The sequence below is a fragment of the Rhipicephalus sanguineus genome, chromosome 2 (genome assembly GCF_013339695.2).
Source record: "Rhipicephalus sanguineus isolate Rsan-2018 chromosome 2, BIME_Rsan_1.4, whole genome shotgun sequence".
Taxonomy (NCBI): Eukaryota; Metazoa; Arthropoda; class Arachnida; order Ixodida; family Ixodidae; genus Rhipicephalus; species Rhipicephalus sanguineus.
Window position 1 is genome coordinate 41,147,362 of NC_051177.1, and position 16,487 is coordinate 41,163,848.

At 45.4% G+C, this 16,487-nt stretch overlaps 1 protein-coding gene and 1 long non-coding RNA gene across 5 annotated transcripts in view; one reads left to right on the forward strand and one right to left on the reverse strand.

Annotated features, from left to right (window-relative positions):
* LOC119382798 (neuroendocrine convertase 1) overlaps window positions 1-16,487 on the forward strand; it is a 45,626-nt gene that overhangs the window by 22,004 nt on the left and 7,135 nt on the right. Inside the window, exons 9-11 of the mRNA XM_037650654.2 lie at window positions 13,157-13,574; window positions 14,116-14,272; window positions 15,742-15,955. Coding sequence (XP_037506582.1) covers window positions 13,157-13,574; window positions 14,116-14,272; window positions 15,742-15,955 — 789 coding nt within the window. The remainder of the gene's footprint in view (window positions 1-13,156; window positions 13,575-14,115; window positions 14,273-15,741; window positions 15,956-16,487) is intronic.
* Window positions 468-3,398, reverse strand: LOC125757132 (uncharacterized). 4 transcript variants are annotated; one of them, XR_007415071.1, is made up of 5 exons: window positions 3,214-3,398; window positions 3,088-3,135; window positions 2,874-2,993; window positions 2,123-2,187; window positions 468-1,821 (listed from the first exon to the last, which is right to left on the reverse strand). It is a non-coding gene; the product is annotated as an uncharacterized LOC125757132 (long non-coding RNA). The 4 variants fall into 4 exon arrangements; XR_007415070.1 differs by lacking the exon at window positions 2,123-2,187 and having other exon boundaries at window positions 468-598; window positions 1,744-1,821; window positions 3,214-3,388; XR_007415069.1 differs by having other exon boundaries at window positions 468-2,187; window positions 3,214-3,388.

The following is a 16,487-nucleotide window of genomic DNA, read 5'->3' on the forward strand; positions in this document are numbered from 1 at the left end:
TGACGGTGAAGAATGCTGCAGCAAGACTGGGAAATACGAAGCTCCCCAGACAACGCAAAGGCATCCTAGGGACATCCAAATGACATCCCTTTTGGGAGTTCGGGACATCCAAAAGACGTCCCACACAAGGTGGAAAAACATCCCAAGTGATACAAAAAAAGACCTTTTTGGGATGTCCCAAAACTGCATGCGTGTGGGATGTTATTGGGACATGTGGCCACTTTTTACTGCAGGATTATTTCAAAAGGGTGGGACATCTGCTCCCATAACATGTTAAGTTGCTTTATCGCGCTCGACCACCCCCTAACTGAGAGAGCCAGTTGCCTCTCCAGGAAAGCATATTCCTCGTCCAACCAACCCACTTTTTTTTCACATAGATAACTAGATAACTTAAAACCAAGTCAAGTGTTCAGAAACCAAGCAACATGCATGGAACATCAAGTGACCAGCAAAATGATTTATTGCCTCACTATTATATGGCACTACAATCATGCCGAGAAGGACAAAGAACTTGGTATTGATGAGCGTGTAGTCTAAGGTGCACACTTTCGAGTGGAGGGCCTTCCATGGCGTCCAGCAAAAGGGCTTGCAGAGGCAGCTGAGGGCAACAAAAACAAAGCCTGCATGTATGTATACGTACTGCACACAACATGCATGAAAATGGTGAACAACAGGAACATAGCATGACTATATTGTCTTATGTCTCCTGAGACAGGGTTAAACCTCATTCCAGATGCACAAGTGCCTGCTTTTACTTATTGCTTTTTCAACACTAGAATCATGAGAACTCTGTATTTATGAGTATGACATCTGGGGCGCACGCTTTCAAACGCAGAGCATTCCAGCTGGCGTCCAACAGCAGGGCTCGCAGAGGCAGCTGAGAACAAAAACAAAGCCTTAATGTACATGTCCATACTGCACACACAAACGCACAAAGATGGTGCACAACGGGGATATAGCATGCCTATTTTGACCTGTGTGTGTTAAGAGGTTAAAGGGACCGACAACCAACTTTTATGATACCTATTTTCTTTAGCGCGACAGAAAGCTTACCAGTCAAGAGTGTATAATCAAGGAATGGTGATGTGGAAAATGCCGTGAAACATTTGTAATTCGAATTTTTCTATCTGCGACGGATATGAAGTTGTATACACACGTAACAAGGCATGCTGCAAACAGTGAGCGTGACAGCGGTTCGTGTTCGAGCGCGGCGGTTTACTGCGTGTGTGTGTACTCGCGCGCATGTGCTGCGGCTCGACATGGTCCACTGGCTACCGCGAAGGCAGCGCCGTTTCTTGTCACCATGCAACTCCTTTTACCTCATAAGCAGCACAGAATAGAGCGGGGATGGATAGTAATATACATACTAATATTTTTAGGACCAATAATGGCACACATGACGGTATCAGACTACGTGACTTTGTACAGCAAAGTGATCAACTCTGCAATCTAGCTTCAAGGCTCTTGCGATAGGTTGCACAACATACATTTTTTTGTTACTTTTAAACACAATTTAGAGATATAAATCCTACTCACAGCGCGAAAAGGATGCTGGAATATGTCAGCATATAGCGCGGTATTTTCATTTCTGACAGGATCTAATCACAAGTTCTGGCCAGTTGTCGGTCCCTTCTCCTTTAAGCCTGGTTCATACTGAAGTGATTGTAAACAACAATGCACAATTTTACCTATTGCTTTACCAACAAAATTCATGCCAGGAATGACAAAGGAATTGGTATTTACGAGCATGACGTCTAAGGTGCACGCGTTTAAACACAGAGCCTCCCAGCTGTTGTCCAGGAGCGGGGTTCGCAGAGGCAGCTGAGGAAAACAAAAACAAATCCTTCATGTATATGCATATCCACTGCAAGCACAAATATGCATGAAAATGGCGCACAAAACAAACATAGCACAACAGTGTTGTTGCATGTCTGCTAGTTTAAGAGGAGTAAAACCTGCTTCGTAATTACTTGCTCATAAGCAGAAATTTCTCCTTTTAGCTTACTCTAATTATGTCAGTTACGATTTTCGCATTTACAAGCATTAAGTCTAAGCTGCACGTTTTCCGTCTCGTAACCTGCATGCCTATGTCCAGGAAGCTGAGCACTTTCTATGTCATTACCGGTAGGCAAAGGTGCAGACATTTGGGGTAAAGGTGCACACCAGGGGCACCACTACTAGAACCAGCTGAAAAAAAGAAAAAAAGATCATGTAATATGTGTACACAGATAGCACATGCAAAAAGAATATCATTGAGCAACAGTGCATATCACAAATCTACTTGACAAACAAAGTGGGCTAGTTGGTCATTTCGGTTGTGTGAAACTACTTGACTGCTGGTAAAGGATGAAAACAACATGCACTGAAAAAAGGCGGAGGTATAGGGAAGCCAGACAAGGTGCCAGTTGCTAATATGCACCAAGTGACTGAGCAACAGGTTCTGCTGCTTCATAGAGATGTAGCAGAAACACCAACATACATTTTTCAGTTTCTTGTTTCAGTAAGACAAAAATCATGATCATAATCACAAACGATACGGTATGTACCAATACAAAACTGGGCTGTGCCCTTTTCTTCTGATAACCGGCTAACTGATGGCCAGCAGCAGGACTCACACATGCAACTGAATAAAAGAATAGCATGAATATGCGCCGTTTTGAACATAAGTTCTGGCTTTTCTTACAAATGGTGTCATAATGAGAGCAAAAATTTGGTGCTGGGCATAAACTGAGGGCAAGCCAGTCTTGTGTGCAGCAATGCTTAATTCATGTCCACAGCCCACTACAAATGGATAAACGTGACACATGCATTTGACCATTCCAATTTTTTTTTTACGTTTATGTCAGTTGCCGTGGAAAACATGTACAACAAACCTTTGAAGTTTTTTTCTTTGTCGTCCAGGACTTCTGATCGTTCTCCACGGCACTACGCACGCGCCGGCTTGCAGTTATTCGAGGCAGATCAGCCATGTGTTCCACGATCGCGGTGTCAATCTACACACGTGGCCGACAACAACAACATATCAGCATTGTGAGCTCAACAGTTTCTGCGGAAGATAAACCAAATCGCGTCACAAATAAAACTTACTCCCACGTGCCATTCTTGCTGCGAGGGTCCAGCTCAGCGTACGCCAACCTGCGCGCGGTGGGGAGCCAAAGAAGAAAGTGCTAAGAACGTGCTGATTGCAGTAATCCAGGCATGTCAAGTACTTACCGAAGAGGTGGAAAAACGTTGAAATCGGCAAGATCTTGCAACCAGGCAAACACCTACGGCATGCGCGCTTGTGATTTTTCGACGAAACGTCACGGATCAAACACCTAAAAACGAGGCCAACGAAGAGTCTGATCTGTCCGAACTCCAAACACGCCGGGCGCCATGATGGCGATGGCAATGTCTGCGCAGTGCTCGCAGCAAATTATTTGAGCAGGTGTTGGCTCGCAGTAAGCGCAATTAAAGAACAATTGCGTATTAAACCTAAGAATAAAACAATAAAATAACAATATTTCATTCAATTCTTCTAAAGTTAATATGTCGGTGTTTTTATAAATACGACACCACCACACCACCGCTCGTGCAGTGCGGCAAACAGCGTTGCCAGATGGTGAAATTCGGCACCAGATTGGGAAAATCTGGTGAAAATTGGGGGCTGCTGGTGTTGAGGTGCCAGAACGGCTACACCAGACAAAATCTGGTGAAAAGTGGTGAAAAATGTTGAGGAGTGGCTTGTCACTACAATTATTCTTAGCGCCAGTTTCTTGCTGCACTCAAATCTACAAGCCTTCAAACCGAAACCGGCCGAGCAGGCTCATTGTGTGCCGAAGGTCGCGGGACAGTTCGCGGGCCTGCTGGACGCCACCCCGCTCGTACCTCTTGTCTTCAGTAATAAAGTTAATTTTCTCCTTCTCCTTGTTTATGCATATCCACCTTTATGGCTCTAGAAGGCGACGGGCTCTAAGGAGGTTAAAAAACTTCTATAGTGGAAGTAATCGAAACTTCGGAGAAGCGAATGTGAAGCCAGCGTTTGGACATACCTTACCTGAATAACCTACCCTTCTCGTCTGATGTCTGATTAGAAAATGCCCTTGTTCTGGTGACGTAAATGCTATAGGTTAGTCATTGGTCGGTTACGAGGAAAGTAATATATCCGAATGAGTATGTAAAGCTCGCCAAGGCTTTGATAAGGATGCCAGTAACATAGAGGCACGTTGGGAAGTATCTGTTCGGAACAATTATCCATCGAAGGTCCGTGTTCAAAACCAACCTTGTCTTTACCTCTTGTTTTCTTTGTAGTTTTTGGGCCCTTAACACGCGCTAAGTGGATAAAAACAGTAAACAGGGCTAAATAACTGAAGTCGGTTTGTGGACACTGGCTTCATCATAAGACAAAATGAGATGTATGGGCATGGTGTAAGATATATGTAGATCGAGTATATATCTTACACCGTGGGTAAGGGTAAGCTAATTGGTTTTAAACTAAGAAGAGCACATGTGACAGCTGACTTGCTACTTTTTCTTAGCTGACGACGTTTTATCGTTCGGCTTTTCCACTCCAGCATCTTTTTTTAACATCATTGGGTGGGCCACCCAAAAACCTCCTTGCCTGTTTCTAGGAGTACGTGTGCGAATATATATTCTAAAATTTCGAATAATTAATCGAATAGTGTTCTATTCGATTCGGCATTCGAATCGAATAGTGTATATTCGAAATACCAAATATTTTTCCAATATCTCTTCAGCATGGACGGAAAACCCAGAAGTAACGACATGCTGGAGCATTGAGGGGTCATTTTTGTACACGCTTACATGCATGACTAACAACAGACGCAACTCTTATGTGTTGCACGGCGGGCTCGCTTGCAATCTTCCAAAGGCATAGCGCATGCAAGACGGGACGGCGAATGACAAATAGACAGGCATAGACATCAGGGAGTAGCCAGGGGGGGGGGGGGATTCAACCCCCCCCCCCCCCCCGAAAATTTTCAGTTTTGCTTCCCCCCCCCCTCGCCGAAAAAGAAATTTCTGGCTTCGCCCCCAGCAGATACACATCGCTGTACATACACAATATGCTGTGTATGTGTGTTTATGCGTCATTCGCCTTGTCCCCTCTTGGACGCGCTACCTTTGGAAGAAATTTAAATGTTATCGCGTGATGTAAATTTCTTGCAGATCCAGTTTTCAACAATGATATTTATCTGTCTGTGGCGCTAAAGCCCATTGTACGTAATAACCGGTTGGTTTATCTGTTTCAATAAATGTTTAGCTCGATGTGCGGTGTTCGGTTAAAGAGACCTTAATTCTTATGCCTCAGTTTTATTTAAAGGCTAGTGACAAAAAGCCACCTTGAATAGTCTTGTCACTGTTGTATTTCAATGTAGGTATAGTTACAAAATAACCCGAATGCTCCAGTCGCTGATGTGTACGCCTACCTCAGTCTAGATAATTGTAGTAGTTTTTGTCGATTAAAAGTAATCGTAATGTTCCTTTAATGTTAAAATCTGTGAATATTTGTTGCAAAGAAAGTGTTATGGGATCCTGGAGCTGTTTCGAAAGTGGTTGCCTGACTATTCGTGCGTCACTTCGCGACGGTGGATGCATCTGTTGAGCGCCACTGCCACGTGCAGACGCGTCTTCGTTTGCGCGCACCCGTGCCCCCTCGCTCTCCTCCCCACCCCCACACACAACCGTACGAGTGTAGTACAAGAGATAGCTACACTCCCGCCCCTCCCCCGCTGTTCTTCCCATCTGTACGTAGCCCATTTCATCCGTCTACGGCATTTGTTTCTTTGCCTGCTCGGAAGAGGCGCCTGCGGACTACGCAGCTTCGATGGTGCACCATCCACCCTCTTCCCATGCTTTTTTTTTTCTTCGAAAAGACATTCCTGCTCCCTCCGCCGCCTTCCGTTCGCCACCCCCCCCCCCCCCCCCCGGTCCCGAACTTCTATTTTTATATATATTGTCTTTCTTCCGTTCTCGTATGTCACCCCGCGGTGCTTTGTTCGTTGAGAAGTTTGCCTGCTGATACACAGTGTGCCATAGGCACACGGTCACCGGATGTTGCGGGAAGCACACGCCTGCCTTCTTCAATGGCAGCGGCGGGGCCTTTGGCTTCGACAGCAGCACGTTTTTGTGCAGTGTTGATCGACTGATGCACCAAAATAGGAATTGTCCACGCAGCTCAAATGGTTCGCTGGCGCTCTCCTCCTCGCACCACAAACACACACACACACAAACAACCACTTGTCCCCACGTTTTATGGCCCATTCAGTCAGGCGCGCGTTCAGTGTTCCAAGGCCACGGACCCAGGGGCCGTAGATGCCGTAGACGCGTGGCTCTTCTCGGAACTCGGAACTCCAAACGTAAACTGATTTCTGATTGGTCCGTTTTCTAGGGGCGGGGCTCCGTCCCCGTGCCGGCGACGGAAAAAAAAAATTATACGAATGTGATACGAATACGCTGACAGCCACAAGTAAAAAATGCAGAAATAATCAAATCACTCTCCTTTGTAATAATATCGTTATAAACAACAAAAAATATTTTCTATGGGGCAGGGCTTTTGCAAAGTAAAACACTAAAAAGAAAAAAATGACGTCATAGTCGCCATTTTGTAGTGTTGGTGAAATCTGGTGAAATTTTGTTCTGGGGTTGGTGTCGAAGCCCCTTTCCAATCTGGCAACGCTGGCGGCAAAGCACGGCGTGCGTGAGCAGTGAGCACAGTGGCGCGAGTACGTGTGTCGTACCGCCTTTACCAAGTGCAACACTTGCTCACGCAGACAGCAATCGATCCCTCGTCCTCATAACGGCGCGACATTTAGAAAGAAACAAAAAAAGAAACGAACACTTTCACAAAAAACGCGGATATATTGTTTTTTGTTTTTCATGTGCATGTAGATATGCAATTGTGCACGCGCGCCAACCATGCTCTTCGGCGGAGTTGCTGTTTCCGATTCTTTAGGATCGCCAATTTTCAACACAGTAGCTTATTTCACCGCTAACTTGAAGTCCCAATCAGATCCTAGAAGGGATGTTTTAGGAATGATCCCTATGCACATGTCTAAAGGACATCCTAAAAACCACCTTGTTGGGATGTGGGACGTTTGGACTTTTTTGGGAAGTCCCTGGGATGTAGTGTGTTGTCTGGGTCTTTATTTGGTCGAACTTGTGCCTAGAAAATCAAAACTCAAAATACAAGCGATACATGCTGCGCACTGATAGCGGCGAGAACAGTCGCCGGCCGTCGAGTAATATGATCATCGGTAGAACGCTTTGTCTTTTATACACCATTCATCAAACCTTCCAGCGTTATCGCTGGTGCTCGTGTAAGCTCTCGAATAAACTTGAATATTCGCGTCCGGCGCGTAAACTTAAAATGTCAAACAATCGCGAAGCTTCTCAAACATTGCTGCGCGCTATGCGCAAAACACTGCTAACAGTCTGTGGGTGAAATCTGAATACATCAAAACAATGCAATAAACACGCGTGGCAGTAATATCGCTAGTAATATTACTGATGGTACTATCGATTCGACTATCGATTGTTTATAGATAGTAGTACTATCGATAGTTTGTTTACACTATCGATAGTTTCAAAGAAACTATCGATACTATCGATAGTCCATTTACCGATAGTTCTGCATCACTAGTCACAGCTCTACACTTGAAGCACGCTAGTTTCCTTCGCTGCTTCGGCCGTCTTTGTAACAGGAGCGCTGTTCAAACAGAGTATCCATTGGCGAGTCTCACTTCGTATAGCATTAGTTTCTTGCTATCGCATTCATTGCTTCGCCCTTGCGGCGAAACTGTGATTTTTATTTGGTAACCGTCCTATCGACAGTTACTATATATAGTGATCCAATAATCACGTTACGCTGTAGTACGACTAGTTCAATGCGTTACCTCCAAGCATACAGCTCTGCTTCTAACGGAAAAAACGAGACTGCGCACATCACCGATAGTTACTGTGACAGTTTCGTGCCACCAGGCAACACTGACATGTACAAGTATGCCATGACCGCGGTGCCGAGAGCTGAGTCTATTCGGTACTTGAATGTACAAGAGCGGAGAGTGGGTATCCCTGTATTTGCGAGAGCAGGGTCAACTAACTAGTCAATTTTCGGTGAAGCAGTTGTTGCATGGCTTCCTTGAGTTCAGCCAGATTACCAGGCTTAGTTTCTTGTTTATGATGTTCTGTTGACACCACTTTATCGCCGTGTTAAGTTTTGGTGGCGCTTGTGTAAATCGTAACCTCTTTCACGTCCTGAGCCGCGCTGAACTTGATGCTCTTCCTCTTCTAAAACTATAGATAGCTTGCACGCGACGTCATGGACGCAGCTTCTAAACGTACTGTCACACCGCGATGGCGGCTTTGATGACAAACAGGTTGCGGTTAGCATGCTTCAACGTGATAACGACATGGCAGCAACGCCTCTCTGCGTGAATAACGAAAGAGCCTGCATGTGTTGTTTTTGATAATATTAATATGACATTGCATACGTCGCGTCCCCTCGTGCTGGTGCTCCAACACGGCGGTTTCAGTGACCTCAGTGCGAGTCATCTATATAAACGATATATCATCCGAACCAGTGTTGTCGGTAACGCGTTACAAGTAACGGCGTTACCGGTAACGCGTTACTTTTTTCGGTAACTTAGTAACGTACTCGTTACTATTTCGGAACTGTAACGGGTAACGTACTTCCGTTAACATTTTTCGGTAACGTGAGGTGTCACGTTACTCGTTACTTTTTCATCCTGTAGGTGCCTTTTTTCCAGAACTCGCTACGACGAATTCTGTTGTCGCAGCCTCGGAATGTTGTCGGCCTGCCAGGCATTAAGAAAGAACGTGCGGGCGGAATCACTTTTGTTTGTGGAAAATGCGGGGACCAATTCCTAAGACGCGCCGACTACCTTTGGAAAAAGTTGGGCCATCGCCACACAAAGCTTGAAAAAAGCCGCGGAATCCGGCATGAGAAACTGTACGGATATGTTTTTCGTGGAAGTGGATTGTAGCAGGTGGATTGCTGGCACCTGCGCCTTTTCGTACCCAAGAGACAGGCTGCCCGAAGAAAAAAGCGCATGGGCTGGTTTACCTCCATACCATGTGCTGATCGTGAGGCTTCGTACGCGGGGGAAACAAAGAACTTCCCCGAGAGGCAACATAAATAGGACGTTGACGGGTGACAAAGTAGTAAACTCGCTGGGCACAGCGTGGTGAAAGACCAGCGCATCGAAGTTAACAAGTCCTGCGTCGTTGACTTAGAAGCCAATTACTATGAGCGGCTTTTTGTGGAATCCTGACCCATCAACGTCAACCGGTCTACAGGTGCTCTGCCGATCGAGAGTCTGCCTCAACGGAATTCTGCACATCATGGAGAATAGGCGTGACCCCACGGCAGGAAGAAGACCCTTAAAAAGAAAACGAAGTGGGACGCGATACGTCTATCTTTTTCTTGTAACGAAAAAAAAAAAGAAACTTACTCACTACTTTGGTTGGCGTCGCTCTGTTTCAACCGAAACCCATGAATACCGCTGTCACACGAACAGCTTTAATCGCGGTTAAGCTAACTACGGTTACGGCTAACCACGGTTACAGGCAGGTGTTTATCGCAAACGGGTAATTCCACGAGAGATCGTCACGCATCCGAAAAAGGATGTTTTAGATTTAATTGATTATTTTGTATTTTATGCACATGCCACCCAGTAGCCTGAAGAGGAACCTAGTTTTATTATTAGCTGCATAATTTACGAGCAAAAAATAGCGAACATATTCAATACAGAGGGACCGATTTCATTACCTGTCGTTCTCAAACGTTCACAGTGATGAAAAACGCAAATATTACCGTTACAAAGACATTTTGTGTATGACATGTATGCGCAACAAAGAGTAAAGTAACATTGTTTGGGACTTGTAGAGCGAAGGAAACTATTTTTGAAGTGTCTAAATATGCGACATTTTTTATAGTTGCTACATAATAGTTGCTACAACGTTGATAAGGCTTATTAACTTTGTTTTGAAAATGAATATTGCTTCTTTCTATCTGCAACTACAGTTAAGTTTCTGGTTATTGAACTCCTGAGCGAACGAGGCTGATCTTAAACACTCTATACAGGTTAACAGGTTGTATAGGTTCAAGTGAACAAAAAATGTATATTCTCCGATATTTTTTCAGTGACTAGGCTATTAAATCATTTCTTTATTACTACAAAATTTGCGCATCTATTTTGCTAGTAGAAGCACGCCGTCAGAATTACTGTAAACTTATTGAAAGTTCAGTGATGCTTTTTTTGTGGATAGCTTTAATAATTGAATCTCATAGTGTGTATAATGTCACATTGAGAAAAACAGCTTCACCATGTGCCAGTCAGAAGCCATCACATGCAATTCTACAGGCAACCTTAAGCCACTATAACGTAGCTAAAGTCAGGTACATTTGTGCAAATAATTCTCGTTAAAGCAGCATTTTGGGTACAATCGTTGTTTGGGTGCTAAGTTTTATGTGAAACGTAAATTTGTGATTTAAAAAATTCCTAATCCGGGTTCCTACAGCAAAGACACATTGATTGAAATTTATGATTGCGGAGTAACGGCAGAGGTAACGTCCGTTACTTTTTTTCGGTAACGGTAACGGTAACGCGTTACATTTTTTTTGTAGGTAACGTAGGGCGGTAACGCGTTCCTTTTTTTATGGTGTAACGAGTAACGTATTTAGTTACTTTTTTTCAGTAACGCCTACAACACTGATCCGAACTAACCTCTTCCATCCTGCTTGTTACCGACGATTCCGTCATCTATACGGAAATATCTACGATTCTGATATGTTTGCACTACAGTCAGATTCAACGAAGCTAAGCAAGTAGCAGGGGCGTAGCCAGAATTTTTTTTCGAGGGGGGCGGGGTTAACCATACTTTATGTATGTTCGTGCGTGCGTTTGTATGTGCGCGTGTATATATACGCAAGCAAAACTGAAAAATTTCGAAGGGGGGGGGGGGGGGTTGAACCCCCCAACTCCCCCTGGCACGCCCCTGGCAAGTATCATTTATGACAGGTGGAAATTAACAACGACAAGGCGAAGCTTGTTAAATTTGCCGTAGTTCTTAACACCCATGTTAACCGCGCTACTTTGTGTCATTTCCTTTAAGCAACTAGGCGTCTAGCTTTCGTCAATTTTAGCGTGGACTAAGCACGTTGGTCACGTTACCAACAAAGCTTTAAAGGGCTCCTAAACCACTCTCTCGCCTTCATTACCCTTCCTACAGGCACTATCTAATCCTCTTCACTTATGTTTTTATAAAACACGAGGACGATGCCAGCACTAAGCGTAGAGCCTATCAGCAGTGTTGCCACTGACTTTCGAGTAAATGTCGCCAGAGGACGAAGAAAAAGTCGCCAAAAGTCGCCATTTTTTTACAGATGTCGCCAAAAAAGTCGCCATTCTAGATATGTGCGGCATACCTAGTAATAAAAAATTCCACTCACGTATAGCCCCGTAGAATACAGCACCATCCAAGACCCTGAAATTATATTGACGTTTCACAATGTCAGTCGTATCGCCAGCTTCGCCATGGGAGTGCGTGGCCCTGCTGCTTCTCCGACTAGCCGCAAGATGCGCGTGTTGGCGCAAAGGTGGATGAATGAACCGCTCATGATATCCTTCAATACCTGTCCGCTCGTTTCAAAGGTAAAGGTGTGGTAAACTTTGGGCGAAAGCCGTGAAAGCGTTGTTTGTAGACAGCTTTACGTAGCGTTATATGAATTAAGAGGATTAAAAGATTTATTGAAGGTAACACGACAGAATTCTTGCAGGAACCGATCATTAATGAATCTTTTAAGTGTGAACTAATATGATAAAGAACGTCACCGACCCTTTCTTATAATCACTTATTTCTACACGTGTCAATCCGATGCGTTAATAATGAACAGGTAGACAATTTAAAGTGTTATATAGCAATAGTTTTCATTGCACACGCTCACCGAGAACAGTGAAAAACGCCTCAATAATTGTTTTTTTATTGCACGAATAGTCGCGTATTCGCCTCTATTCGCTGTTCCAAAACAGTCTTTACGAGCTGAATTGGGGGTACTGCAACAGTGAATAAGTCGCCAAGCTATTCAGAACAGTTGGAGCTTTGACGGAACAAATGGTCTTAACCAGGGCTTAAAGTCAGGGGGGGCTCGGGGGGGGCCCGGCCCCCCCTTCCATTTCTTAAGGAGTGGCTGTATGTGTGTGTGTATGTATGTATATAGGTCGCCGCCCTCTGAGGGCCCCCCCTCCAATGAAGGGAGACTTTAAGCCCTGGTCTTAACACGCGGCCAACCCGTCGTCTAGCCCCTTCAGAAGCGAAACTTTAGAGAAGCTTAAAGCACCTAAAGACATAAGCTTATAGTCAAACACTGCCCCTCGCAGTTTGCGAGGCAGTCCGCTGACTTAGATTTTGCTGGAATGTCGCTGGGGGACGTCGCAGTACCTCCTGCATCTAGATGAATTGAGGAGATACACACGAGTTACAGGACGGACATACCCAACGACGCGTAACGTGCACATTCTACTCGTGGGTCTAAAACCACAAAAAATTCAGAGAATGTTGCCGCTCATTCGTTGGGAAGACACTGAAATTAGGATGCATAACTCAGTGGAGACCTAAACCGAAAATCGCCGCAAATTCGCCATGTCGCCATTCATAATTTTAGGTCGCCACGGGCCTCTCAAATTCGCCAATTTGGCGAAAAGTAGCCATCATTGGCAACCCTGCCTATCAGGATTTCGCGTTTTCGGCCACACGCTGCTATCTCCGCTTGCGCAGTCTCAAACACACAAAACGACGACAGGGTTGCAATGTGAGCTTGTTGGTGAATCATTTGAACAGCTTTCATAGTAGCGGAAAACGACACACGGACAGACACGGGCACAAAACGAAGTGAGATCGGTTGATCGCGCTCGATAGTCATGCATGACAAAGCAGGGATTCACAACTGATATCCCTCGTATATGGACCAATGAAGAGCTCGTTTCCTCATGATGTCACGTGAACATACTGGCGTCACAAATTGTGCCGAAAAAAACAAAAAACACCAGGAGATAATAACGCGCTCGTTATTTTGTATTTTCGGAGGTTGTTTAGGGGCCCTTTTGAACATGACGTGATTTGTTGGGGCACAACGCAGCGATCGACGTGTTCAGCGCGTCGTGGGGTCCTTCGGACGACGGGCGCACAGTGGACGGCCCCAAGCGGCTGGCCAGCGAGGCACTCGAGCGAGGCGTGACCCGCGGCCGCGGGGGCCGCGGCTCCGTCTACGTGTGGGCCTCGGGCAACGGCGGAGCCAAGGGGGACAACTGCAACTGCGACGGCTACGCGGGCTCCCCGTACACCCTGTCGGTGTCCGGCGCCAGCCAGCGCGGCCGGTTCCCTTACTACGGCGAGAAGTGCGCCTCGACCATGGCAGCCGCCTACTCGTCGGGCGCCTACACCGACCAGAAGGTGTCCACCTCGGATCTGCACGACCGCTGCACCACGCAGCACACGGGCACCTCGGCGTCGGCACCGCTGGCCGCGGGCATCGTGGCGCTCGTTCTCCAGGCTAAGTATGAGATAGGGCTAGAATTACAACTATGAGGTACAGTTAACTATTCGAAAGGTTAGGCTTAACTAAACGAAAGCTTAGACTTAACTTCTTCGAGAGAAAATATAGAAGGAGGAGGTAAAAAGGGCAATGGGAGTGGAGGTAGCAGGAATGGAGAGACATGCACGTATAAAAGAAGTAAGCGCATGCGCAGACACACAGAAGATGGTCAAGTCCCGTGTCACGTTAGAAACTCGAAAGTCTCAAAAGCGCGAACTGCAGGACGATGGCAAATTGATCGACTATCAAAGAGCTGGAGCATCGCTCATAAAACAGATTTATATATTTATTTATTTATTTATTTATTTATTTATTTATTTATTTATTTGAGAGACAGTGGCTATATTTCTGCCACGTCGTAGCATATGCTAGCACAGAAGCGCTTTTGCATTTCACCCAAAGTGCGAAGAAATGACAATGCTGCCGCCGTAGTTTGTAGTTCGACCAACGATCATCGTTCTTGTAGAGATGTTCACACATACGGTGGCGCACTGTGATCGCAGTCCAAACCTTGGTTGGCGCGACGTGCAGCATCTGGTGGCCTGGACGTCGGACTTCGCCCCGCTCAGCTCGAACCGGGGCTGGAAGCGAAATGCCGCCGGCCTGCTCTACAACAGCCGCTTCGGGTTCGGACTCATGGACGCACACGCCATGGTACAGGTGAGTTCTCTACCACGCACTGTGCAGTCTCATTGCGACCTAAAAGACTTCGTGCCCCTTGTTCCATATACAGGATGTGTTATGCATATGTCTCGAGAGACCATGCACATTCAGTGTTGACTAGAATGTCGACCTCGGCAGCCGTCGTCCGAGAGTGAGGTGAAGGAATTTTTACTGTTCTTAACACAAACCTCGGCATTATAATGAAGTGCCGACAACTGTGACAACGCGCTTGTGCGCTGCCGTGCTTTTCTCTCTGTCCTTTTATACTGTTCTCCACTGTCCCCATGCATTACCGGGTTAGGAAAACCGCATTTTCACTACTGGGTGATCTTCAATGCATTTATTCTTTATGTAGCTTATATATATATATATATATATATATATATATATATATATATATATATATATATATATATATTTCGATCGCTCGCTCTCTTTTTCGGGTTTTTTAAAGACGATAGTTTTTCTTGGGATGCTTGAACGCAGAAATTTTTATCTGTCTGTCTGTCACACGATTCAGCCACCCGGCCAAAGTTCAAGCACTTGCTGAACGCCCAGCCATCTTGAACTGGTAGCTGCGTTCATACTTGTGAACATCGTCGATCAAAAAGCAAATATATTACGCATATCTGAGGCGCAACATCAATTCGTAAGTATTAGGCAGTGTGTTCCTTTACTAGAAAGTACATAGATACGTAATTCTAAAGACCCTATAGTGTTTTTAGGCTGCGCTGGAAATGCGACGCTATGCATGAAAAGCCCTCTGTCGACGATATGGTGCTGCCACCTGGCAGTGGCCCTCGGTTCTGCACAAATTCATGTTTTTAGAAGCCACTGCCAGATGGCGTCCGTATCTCACGCAGCGCCTCCTCTATTTCATCAATGCCAGCCAGATGTGACCGATTCAACATAGAGGAGGCGCTGTCTGAGGTAAGGCAAAACATAAATGGCCGTTTGATGAAATAATGCGGTAAAATAAAATCTGTTCAAACAAACCCCCATTGCATTTATCATGCCAGGGCGGAAATGGTACGACAACGGCATCACGGGTGCCCGCGGATGAGACCAGGACTCATGTAGTACGGCCGGCAGAAGACTAAAGTCTTTCGATGACATTTGCAGCGAAGCACGTAGATACGGGGCCATTTTTTTTCGGTACGGCCGCGAAAAAACACGCACGCGTCATCTGTGATGTCCCACTAAAGCATCAGTGCGGCGATTTGAGCTCAAATTTGAACAATGTGAAATTATCACTTATCTTAATTTTATTTCTTTCGCTATGAGCCAACCTTGTCTCGCTGAATGACTGCTTTAAGAGTCGCGAAAGAATGGCTGCACTAGTTTAATTCCGTTCAATGTGGGGTTTTCTTAATGTTCATTCTTTTCGAGGTTATCGCCTCCCATTATTTTCGTATAAGTGGATATCGGGTGTACACACCAGCCACTAGACGGGGCGAACAACACAGGCCGCCCTGAACTGGACCAACGTGGGGCGTCGCGAACAGTGTCGGCTGGAGCCGTTGGCGCTGCTGCCGCATCGCCTGGCCTCCCACCAGCAGCTGCAGTTGGCCTTCGACGCCCATCTGTGCCCGCTGGCGGCGCTCGAGCACGTCCAAGTGCACCTGGACCTGCAGTACTCGCATAGGGGAGCCCTGGACGCCTACCTGCGGTCGCCGGCCGGTTCGCTCGTTTACAATTCACTCGCGGCATGATTTCCTTTAGTTCAGTTAGTTAGCTTAATTGTTTCTTTCTTTCTTTCTTTCTTTCTTTCTTTCTTTCTTTCTTTCTTTCTTTCTTTCTTTCTTTTTTCTTTCTTTCTTTCTTTCTTTTTCTGTCTTCTTATCTTTCTTCTTTCTTTCTTTCTTTTCTTTCTTTCTTTTTCTTTCTCTCTTCTTTCTTTCTTCTTTCTTTCTTTCTTTCTTTCTTTCTTTCTTTCTTTCCTCATTCGTTCTCAATTGCACTGCACTTACATAGCAGTAGCAGATTTCTCAGGCATGTTATACGCTGTAGAAGACTTGACTAGAATGTTTAGTATATCAGTACAAAAACAGTGGATACCTCATATGCAGCGGGCCAATATTGTTGTCTTGGGGGATCAGGCCTGTAGAAGAAGAAAGAAAGAAAGAAAGAAAGAAAGAAGAAAGAAAGAAAGAAGAAAGAAAGAAGAAGAAAGAAAGAAAGAAAGAAAAGAAGAGAAAGAAAAGAAAGAAGA